This window comes from Diceros bicornis, chromosome 12 (assembly GCF_020826845.1).
Source record: "Diceros bicornis minor isolate mBicDic1 chromosome 12, mDicBic1.mat.cur, whole genome shotgun sequence".
Taxonomy (NCBI): domain Eukaryota; kingdom Metazoa; phylum Chordata; class Mammalia; order Perissodactyla; family Rhinocerotidae; genus Diceros; species Diceros bicornis.
In genome coordinates this window covers 55,772,565-55,782,215 of record NC_080751.1, presented here as the reverse complement: position 1 = coordinate 55,782,215, position 9,651 = coordinate 55,772,565, and the positions used below count along the sequence as shown (strand labels likewise).

General features: G+C 54.6%; 1 protein-coding gene across 2 annotated transcripts; it reads left to right on the top strand.

The window, feature by feature from the left end:
* The first annotated feature begins 735 nt into the window (after positions 1 to 735).
* On the top strand, positions 736 to 9,219 carry TMEM214 (transmembrane protein 214). 2 transcript variants are annotated; one of them, XM_058551607.1, is made up of 17 exons: positions 736 to 898; positions 1,866 to 2,065; positions 2,630 to 2,780; positions 3,084 to 3,218; positions 3,467 to 3,549; positions 4,000 to 4,105; positions 4,217 to 4,298; positions 4,576 to 4,677; positions 5,058 to 5,199; positions 5,635 to 5,726; positions 6,022 to 6,070; positions 6,254 to 6,367; positions 6,604 to 6,721; positions 7,285 to 7,381; positions 7,583 to 7,751; positions 7,903 to 8,048; positions 8,269 to 9,219. In XM_058551607.1, the coding sequence occupies exons 1-17, from the start codon at positions 754 to 756 to the stop codon at positions 8,393 to 8,395; spliced, it is 2,058 nt and encodes a 685-aa protein (XP_058407590.1). In that variant the 5' UTR covers positions 736 to 753; the 3' UTR covers positions 8,396 to 9,219. The 2 variants fall into 2 exon arrangements, with proteins under 2 accessions (XP_058407590.1, XP_058407591.1); XM_058551608.1 differs by lacking the exon at positions 736 to 898 and adding an exon at positions 931 to 1,136.
* Positions 9,220 to 9,651: the final 432 nt, after the last annotated feature.

The window sequence follows — 9,651 nt, the reverse complement described above, 5'->3', positions numbered from 1 at the left end:
TCCCTCAAGTTCCATTCTCTTCCTTGTTCTTTTTTTTTTCTTGTGAGGAAGGTCAGCCCTGAGCTAACATCCATGCCAATCCTCCTCTTTTTGCTGAGGAAGACTGGCCCTGAGCTAACATCTGTGCCTATCTTCCTCCACTTTATATGGGACGCCACCACAGCATGGCCTGGCAAGCGGCGCGTTAGTGCGCGCCTGGGATCCAAACCCTGGGCCCCCAGCAGCGAAGCCTGCGCACTTAACCGCTAAGCCATGGGGCCGGCCCCCCTTTCTTGTTCTTTCACAATAGATTTTTATAGCCCATTACACCCAAAGTTTACTCACTAGCGACACAAAAACTAGCACTTTCCTAATAGGAAGGAAGCATTTAATCTTCAAACTCTCCCCAGAGGTAAGGAGAACTACTCCCGTTTCATCCTTCTAGCACTACTAGAAAAAAAGAAAAACTGAAATAGTTTTTCCACGAAGTCACCCAGTGCAGTGGCCTTCACGCAGTAGGTGTTCAATAAAAGTTTTCAGAACGTAACAGCCTCTCATCTCAACATCCTTGCCTCTCATCTCAACATTTTTGCTACTAAGGCTCCGACTCGTCGCTAGCTATAACCTGGCAAAAACGGAAGACTACAAGTCCCAGGCTGCCTTGCGGGTGGCGTCACGCGCCGCGAGTCCCTGCGAGGAGACGTGGCAGAGTGCGGCGCCACCGCACCGAACCGGAAAGGCTAGGGAGGTGGCACTGGCGGGAGGGTCGGAGCCATGGCGGCCAGGGCGGCGGGTGGGGGGCGCTGGGAGGTGGTGAAGAAGGGGCGGCGGCCTGGGGCCGGCGGCAGTGGTAGAGGCGGCGGAGGGGACCGCCGGGCGCTCGGGGAGGCGAACGGAGTGTGGAAATACGACCTGACCCGTGAGTACCCACCGGCCCGCCGCTAGCGCTGCCGCCCGGCCCCGGGCCTGCCCCTTCAGGTGGGAGCGAGCAGCTGCCCGAGCCCAGAGTCAGAGCACCCCCCGCTCCTCGAGGCGCGAGCTCTCCTGCCGATCAGTACCTCCCTCCCAGTTCAGCTGCGCTGCCTTCGCGGTGTCTCTTTGAGCCTCACAAGAGGAAGACAGCGCCAGGGAGGTTGCTGTCTTCGCCTCGCAGATGAGTAAGCTGAGGCCCAGTGAAGTGAGATGCCTTTCCCAGGATCACATGTCAGAGAGGACTAGGATTCCGGCCTTCGGACGCTCAGCTCACAGCCGCACACTCTACCAGCTGTCCCCGGGCCCTAGCCTGGCCTCTCTGGGCAGGTGTCTGAGAGCTGGGAAGAGGCATCCTGGTTCATTATACACGGTGCCCCCTCCTTAAGTAACCAGCAGGAAGGGAGGCGGACAGGAGACCCAACAGTGGGAGAAATGACCCACCACACACTCCCGACACCCACCAGGTATTATTCTAAGTGGCGCCTGTTTGCTCAGAGGCTCTCTCAGGGGAAAGCTTGCCACTTGTTGCTTATAGAGTTGTCACATCTGAACCAGGAGGAACTGGGGTAGAACCAAGATGGAGAAATCCAGACCTCCCAGACCAGTAGCCACTCACCAAAGAAGCCAGCCCTCTGTATGAGACCTCTCCACTAGTTCTCACATACTCTGATGTACTAATAAAGAAATGCCTCATATCTGTGAAAGAGCCCATGAACTCAAGAACTGTGATGACTGAAAGAAGCAACCAGGAGGGCCACCCGCCCTGCTCCATAAGCAGGACAGCAAGAAAGGGCTTTGAGGCAGATTCCTCCCTGGAGTTGAATTAGGTGACAGTGAGGGGGAAGGGACTACCCTTCCTGTGAGGCCCTCATGACTCAAGGATGGCCCCCTTTCTCTGCCTATCGTTACCCCAGCTCCAATCCAGACGACAAGCACCCTTTATGAGCGGGGCTTTGAGAGAATCATGAAGCGGCAGAATAAGGAGCAGGTTCCACCCCCTGCTGTGGAGCCTAAGAAACCAGGGAACAAGAAGCAGACTAAGAAGGTGGCGACTGTCACCAACCAAAACCAGAAGCACGGCTGCTTCCGCAGCCTGGAGGAGGCACTGAAAGCTGTGAGTGTGCCTGTACTTTAGGTGGGAAAGAACAAGGCCTTGAGGTGTAGAGAAGATGAACGGAGTGGGACGGGGACGGGCAGCTCACAGACCTGTGGAATTTGGAACGCTGTTGGTTGAGAGGAGGCGTTCAGGAAAGGATGGAAACCCCAAGGGATAGTACATTTGCACTTAGGATAGATAGGAAATAAGTTCACAGGGAAGCACATTAGAGAGAGGAGAGCCTTGAAAACCCAGGGATAGCAGGGAGGGGTTAGAGAAACTGGTTCATTGCCCCATGGGAGAAGTGATCTTTCATTTCCTATCTTGTCCTTTGGTTTTCCCCTTGAACATTTGAAGGGCCTGAGAGTATTGGGCCTTGAGATCAGCAATTCCAGCTGTCCTATTCTATATTTCGTAAAGATCTAGATGTAGCAAAATTGTGGTAGTCCGTAGAGTACTTAGGTTTAAAAGCAGAAGCCCTTTGTTCTTCCTACCACCACCTAGTTGCATCATTTTCCCACCTCTACCCTCTTTCCCTATGCTCACTCACAACTCACCATGAGGGGCCTGTGTCCCTGGCAGCTGGACGTGGCAGCTCTGCAGAAGGAACTGGACAAGAGCCAGAGCGTGTTCTCTGGGAACCCATCCGTGTGGTTGAAAGACCTAGCCAGTTATCTCAACTACAAGCTCCAAGCACCTCTAAGTGAACCCACACTAAGCCAGCATACTCACGGTTAGTTCCCCAAATTCCTCAAGCTCAGACAAGTTCAAGAAAATTCTGAAAGGGCTGTGTGTAAGCTCATTACTTAGTAACAGAGCCCAATGCCCACCACTGTCCTATTTTATGTGAGTGATTTGAGCTGTTCTCAAATCATCACAGCTGTGAAAGTTTCTGGGCCTCCTTGGGATAGGCAGGATGCCAGCCTCACTGCAGGGACCTCTGCCTCTGCTCATTGTTCTCAGGGAGAGCACCAGTGCTGTCAGAGCTGGCAGAAGCTTCTGGTCCTAGCACTCATGTGGAGGCCTATGGCCCCAGATTATCCCTACAGCCTGGTGAGCCGAGAGCTGCGCGGGATCATCCGAGGGCTACTGGCAAAGGCACCGGGGTCTCTGGAGCTCTTTTTTGACCACTGTCTGTTCACCATGCTGCAAGAGCTGGATAAGACGCCAGGTGAGAAGGGCCTGTCAGGGATAGCCCAGCCCCATCTGGGGAGCCCACTCCCTTTTTCCTGCTTCCAGAGTGGCTGGGTGGTTCTGTTTCCAGCAGAAAAATGTGCTAATTCCAACACTCTGTTGGAAAGGGAGGAGGAGGTTAGGACTCACTGGGCCTGGGTTCTGGGCTCATAGCTGCCAAAAGGGAGATTTCAGGTTTGGGACGCTGAGTGGTGTGTGTAGGTCTGAGAACATGTATCTCTCCAGGGGAGTCACTACACGGTTACCGCATCTGTATCCAGGCAATTCTGCAAGACAAGCCCAGGATTGCCACCATGAACCTGGGCAAGGTGAGCTCAGGGTGGTGGTGGGGACACCAGGCTTCCAGGGCTGGGGAGGCTGGGCAGAATCTACACTGTTGGACCCAATTAAGGGATAGTGGAAGACCCTGTAAGACCAGTAAAAATAGCTAACGCTATTAGTGCTTGCTGTGTGTCTGCTTTGTATGTACGCGAGGCAGGTACTCCTGTTATTCCCATTTTATAGATGAGAAGAATGAACCACAGAGGGGTTCAGTAACTTTCCTAGAGTCAGTCAACTAGTAAGTGGCAAGTATGGGCGAAGGCCACAGTCTGGTGCCAGAGCCCATGCTCTGAATCACTACACTGTACTACCATAGTGCTCCACTGTCCCTCGGCCTGTCCCTCTCTCCCAGTTGACATCTCTCTTCCTACCTGGCTTTGGGGCTGCTCCTAGTGCCTTGCCCTGTCCCAACCTGCCTCCCCCACCGGTCTTCTCAGTTCCTGGAACTTCTGAGGTCCCACCAAAGCCGACCAGCAAAGTGTCTGACCATCATGTGGGCCCTGGGTCAAGCAGGTTTTGCCAACCTCACTGAGGGACTGAAAGGTAACAAAGAAATGGGGAAGAAAGAGGGATGGTCTCGGAGCCAGGAAGCTCCTATTTGATGTCCCAAGGGGTCCAAGCCTGAGGCTTTCTCCGTGACCTTTGTCTCCACAGTGTGGCTGGGGATCATGCTGCCTGTGCTAGGCATCAAGTCTCTGTCTCCCTTTGCCATTGCATACCTGGATCGGCTGCTCCTGTGAGTAATGGGGAGGACATCAAGGGGAAGGCCTGGGGGTGCTACAAGTGGCTGTTTCAGCAAAATGGGATGCTGTGATCCTGGTCTCCGTAGATGTGAGGAAAATTAGGACCACTCCTCCCAACTCAGAATGTGATGATGAGGAAAGAAAGGGAGGGAGCCATTAAAGGGTGGGGATAGGGTAGAGTTTATGCCCTTTTTCCTGGATATTGGTCTTAGCTGGGATCATGGCCTGGGTGGTGGTCACCACCAAACCTGTTTCTTTCTTCCCCCACAGGATGCACCCCAACCTCACCAAGGGCTTTGGCATGATTGGCCCCAAGGACTTCTTCCCACTTCTGGACTTTGCCTATATGCCCAACAACTCCCTGACACCCAGGTAGGGCTGCCCCAGGGCATACCTGCTGTGAGGGATCCCGGCGGAGGGTTAGAAGCAGGCAATATATTCCTGTCCCTTCTTCCCTGGCCACCCTAGATCTGAGATTATCAACCTGCAAGTTCAAGGGATCAGTGAACCCCCTGAAATTATATGGACCCTTGAGTGTGATTGGCATATGGGCATTTTCCTGGGGAGAGGATCCATGACCTTCAGCAGATTTTCCAAGGAGTCTCTGAGTCTAAAAAGATTCAGAGCCATTACAAGGCCCTTAGTGACTTCCACCCTCGGGCAGGGCATGGACTCTGAGGCAGGCAGAAGGGATACAGCACATGCCTCCAGTTAGAGCTTATGCCTGGCTCTCCTCCCCACTCCCACCACAGCCTGCAGGAGCAGCTGTGTCAGCTCTACCCCCGAATGAAGGTGCTGGCATTTGGGGCAAAGCCGGAATCCACCCTGCATACCTACTTCCCCTCCTTCCTGTCCAGAGCCACCCCTAGCTGCCCTCCTGAGATGAAGAAAGAGGTGAGGAAGTGGTGGGAGGCTCCTTTTGCCTTTCCAGGGGTCTGCTGCCCTCCCTATCTACTGACAAAGGCCCTGCCTTCAAGGAACCCGTTTCCTGGGCATCCCTGTAGCTCACTCCTGACAGCCCACTCCCTCATGCTCTCCTCTCAGAAGAACAGAGCTGAAGGGACAGCACGTTCAGGTCTGGCTGGTCTCTGATGTCCTGCCCCTTGTAGACAAGTGATCGTTGAGCTCAAGATGTAGCTTGGGAGCCCCAGCCTCCCCCTTTACAGGCTCTCAGAGATTTCTGGGGTCCGGGCATGATTTCTCTACCCTTTAGGGTGGATGTGTTGCTTGGGTGGCCTCACTGAGGAGAGGGGGATTCCTTCTCAGCACTCGCCCCTTCCACTAGCCCTGTGCGCCAGCAGTCTCTCCCTTCTCCTGTACCCTGTGCAGCTCCTGAGCAGCCTGACTGAGTGCCTGACGGTCGACCCTCTCAGTGCCAGTGTCTGGAGGCAGCTGTACCCTAAGCACCTGTCACAATCCAGGCAGGTGGGGGTGAGGGGGTCACCTGCCTCTGATTCACACAGAGAAGCCTTAGTTCATGCTTTCCAGCCCATCCCTGTCTTAGGAGCAGAAGGGGAACATTTGTCACTGTTGTTTGGGCTTGTGCCTCTCAAGTTGAGTGGGAACACTGCTTGGTGGCCTCGAGGAAGCGGTCCCTTTGTGGGGGGGGGGGTGAAGAGTCTTTCAGCCTGAAGGAGCTGGAGCCTAATGGAGAACAGGAGGATGGGAGGGGCCAAGTGGGCCCCCTAACTGGAAGGGGTTGTGCTTTCCCCACAGCCTGCTACTGGAGCACTTGCTCAGGTCCTGGGAGCGGATTCCCAAGAAGGTGAGGAGCTAGCAGGCTGAGTCTGGTCTGGGTGCTGGGTTTGTACCCCTCAGCCACTGTCCCCCTTCTCTGAGAAGGTGTTCTGTTAGTGCTTTTGGCATGGAAAATGAAGCAGGATGGAGGCTCAGGGTTTCCTCAGGGCCAAATCTTATGTTCTCAACCCAGACTTTTCTTATCCTGTAGACGCAGAAGTCTTTGCAAGAAACCATTCAGTCCTTCAAGCTTACCAACCAGGACCTGCTAAGGAAGGGTAGCTGTAACAACCAGGATGTCGCCAGCTGTGATGTGGCCTGCAAGGTGCTGACACCCAGCCCTCCCCAGCCCACACACTGCTCTGCATCTCTGTCTCAGCACACCCTGGTTTGGGCCTTTATCACATTCCTGCCCCACCTGTCCCTGGAACCCCCACTACCTCTGAGGTAATGTAAGGGCTTGATCCTCTCCCTGGAAGGCCTAGCTTGAGGCCTGCCTTAGGAGGTGAGGGCCAGCCCCTCTCCCTTCTAACCACTGCTTCCTGCCCCCTCTCCTCCTAGACTCTGTTGCAGGAGGCACGGGGCTGCCGGCTGCCCTGGACACGGTTACTCCTGTTGATGCTGGTCTTTGCCATAGGTTTTCTGTGCCACGACTTCCGGTCACACAGCTCTTTCCAGGGTAAGCAGCGATAGGCAGGCAAGGAAGATAGCATGGGGGTGGGGCACCCTGCCCCCGACACACACAGCTTTGCCCTGATGCTGCAGAACAAACACTTTTCAGACAGATTTTTCTGCCCACAGCTATGACATTACCACTTCAGATCTGACTAGTGCTCTGCAGTATAGAAATGCTTGTATATTCATGGTCTCATTTGAGTAGGTGTTATCTCCTTTTTACCTCCTGAGGAAATCGAGGCTCAGAAAGATTTACCAATTAGCTTAAGATCAGAACTGGTAAGTAGAGGGGCAGACTCTCAAACCCAGGGCTTTCTGATGCCGAAGTCCACCTGGCTGCAGCAATCTTGCTCACCTGGCCCAGCAGGAGAAATGGGCGCAGCTCTCCGGGCCTGCTTCCCTCCCTCTAAGAGTGCTTAGAGCAGACTGGAGCCAGCTCTGAGGCCCTGTGAGCACACGCGGTTCTGCCCTGGCCTCCCTAACAGGCCTGCTCTGGGGCCTGTAGTGTCTGTCTCCCCAGTCCCTGCCCCCTCACCTCCCAGCTCACCAGAGGCCCCCTTTACTCAGCCTCCATTTCTGGCCGGTTGCTTCAGTCATCTGGTTTCTTGCCTGCTGGCCAACAAGCGTGTGCCAAGATCTACTCCTACAGCTTGCAAGGCTACAGGTGAGCACCTCCCGGGGGAAGGAGAGGGGAGGTGTGAGAGGGCGGGCTTGGGTGTTCAGGGTAGTCACAGCATTGACAATCAGTGGGAAGTGATTGTGGTTTTCCTTTCCCAAGGCCTCCCTTCCCCCAAGTATTCTTGGGGAGCCAAGCTGCCTGAGGAAACTCAGAGCCGTCCTTTCTCACCTCTGTCTTCTCCTACAGCTGGCTAGAGGAGACAGTGCTAGCCTGGGGCTCCCACCTGCTGACCGTGGTGAGGCCCAGCTTGCAGGTGGCCTGGGCCCGCACCAATGCCACAGTCAGCTTTCTTTCTGCCCACTGTACCTCCCACCTTGCCTGGTTCAGTGACAGCCTCACCAGCCTTTCCCAGAGGGTAAGCCAGAGACAAGGAGGTCAGAGAAGGTCTAGTCTTCCCAGGGGCTGAGTTCTTGGGAAGGTACAACCCCACGTGTACTGGGTCCTCAGGGCCAGTATTCATTCCCTGGGCCTTCTAACCCCGTCCATTCTCCATGGTCCCACTACAGATCCAGCTCCCTGATGCCCTGAACCAGCTGCTCCATTCTCTAAGGGAGCTGCTCCTGCTTCTCTACCAGAACGTGCTGCTGCCATTGTGGCACATGCTGCTTGAGACCCTGGCCCGGGCCCAGGAGCACTGCCATGAGGCGTGCAGGTGAGACCCTCACTCAGGGCTCCTACAGGAGCTCCAGTGGCCCCACGCCCTTTCTCCAGGGACGAGTCTCCTCTGTTCAGTCTCTCCCTCTGCCCTGCCCCTTGCTCATCCCTTGGTCCCTCCAGGATGCGGTTTGTGGGTCTAAGCTGCAGCCCTATGACTTGACGCAGCTGCACACCACTACTCCCCAACCCTGACACATTGTCCGCTTTCCTCTCAGAGGTGAGGTGACCTGGGACTGCATGAAGACACAGCTCAGTGAGGCTGCCCGCTGGACCTGGCTCCGCCTACAGGACATCACAGTGGCTTTCTTGGACTGGGCACTTACCATGATATCCCAACAATAGGCCCTGGCTCCCTGGCCACTGAGTTCTGTCTGGGGCAGGCCATCTGAGACTGCTGGGGGTAGAGGGTGGCAGTTCTGCATGGGGGTCTTTTTACTTGGTGCCTGAGTTCTGTTTCCTGGGCAAGTGGCCGGTTATCTCTGCCTCAGTTCTTCCATCTTTGGTGGCAGCTGAGCCCAGAGGTATTTCAGCCTCCCACCCACCATTCCACTAACACTTCTCTGCCCTGTTGCACATGGCTCCCAGCGTCTGTCCTTGGGCTGGTAGCCTCTCTCGCCTCCTCTCCTGTCTCGTCCTCTCCACTTCCTTCCATCTCATTCCTGAAGCCCCAAATAGCTCATCTCCAAAAAGGTGGGACTCCAGCAAGTGGCTTCTGCATTCTGACGAATGGTTCCTGCTCCCAGACTTGCACCACAGCAGAAAAAGGAAAGGGACCTCCAGAAGAATCTAGCATCACAGTGGACAACAGCAGCTTCACCTCTACCCACAACCTGGGTGTGGCTGTGGACATGGAGAGCTGGGCGGAAAGGCCTCTCACCTCACAATGCCCAACATAGGTCCTTCGAGGCCCCTCACTGCCCCCTCCATGGGTGGTCCTACTTGCTCACTCTCCATGCTGGGGGCTCTGCCTCAAGGTTCAGCTTCTCTCTGCTGCCCACTCCTACTATCCATCTGGAGAGCAGAGCCTAGGTAGTTGTTTGCCTCTGGCCCAGGGAACCTTCCAGTAGCCTGTTAAGACAGGATTCAGCGTGGCTATGCTGGTAGACTATGCATATGCCTACAGGATATGCCTACTGGTGGAATAAAGGACACAGATTTGATTTCTAGCTTTCCTCTCTGCATCCTCGTTTAGGAATTCCCATAGTTGTGGACAACACAACAAAATATAGGGTATCTGCATGTTTTCATTTGGGCCTCTGCCCTCCTGTGGGTGGTAGCCACTGGCTGTAATTAAGCTTCTACAGGGAAAGCCCACCCATCATTCTAAAGTTGGGCCTGTTGAGGGTTCTAGACACACTCCTCCTCTTGCTCACCTAATCATGTTGTCTCACTTATTACTGTGATTCATGTCCCAAGATTTGCCTTGATAGCTTGAGTGTTTTTTACTTGGAAAAGCAGGAGTCTCCTTGGGTTATTCTTGGCCAGTGATCAGGAGGTATCCTCTTCCTTGCCAGGACCTTAATTTATTAATTGGGTCATTTTATAAGGTAGTGAGTGAAAGATTTAGAACTCCAAGAGACACATGAGTCAAGGGTTTA

Excerpts from the sequence above, each read along its gene's own strand:
- TMEM214 (XM_058551607.1), top strand. The coding sequence starts at position 754 with ATGGCGGCCAGGGCGGCGGGTGGGGGGCGCTGGGAGGTGGTGAAGAAG. Across the intron at positions 5,727-6,021 it reads AAGCACCTGTCACAATCCAG|CCTGCTACTGGAGCACTTGC; the intron begins GCAGGTGGGGGT and ends CTTTCCCCACAG. Across the intron at positions 7,752-7,902 it reads TCACCAGCCTTTCCCAGAGG|ATCCAGCTCCCTGATGCCCT; the intron begins GTAAGCCAGAGA and ends GTCCCACTACAG.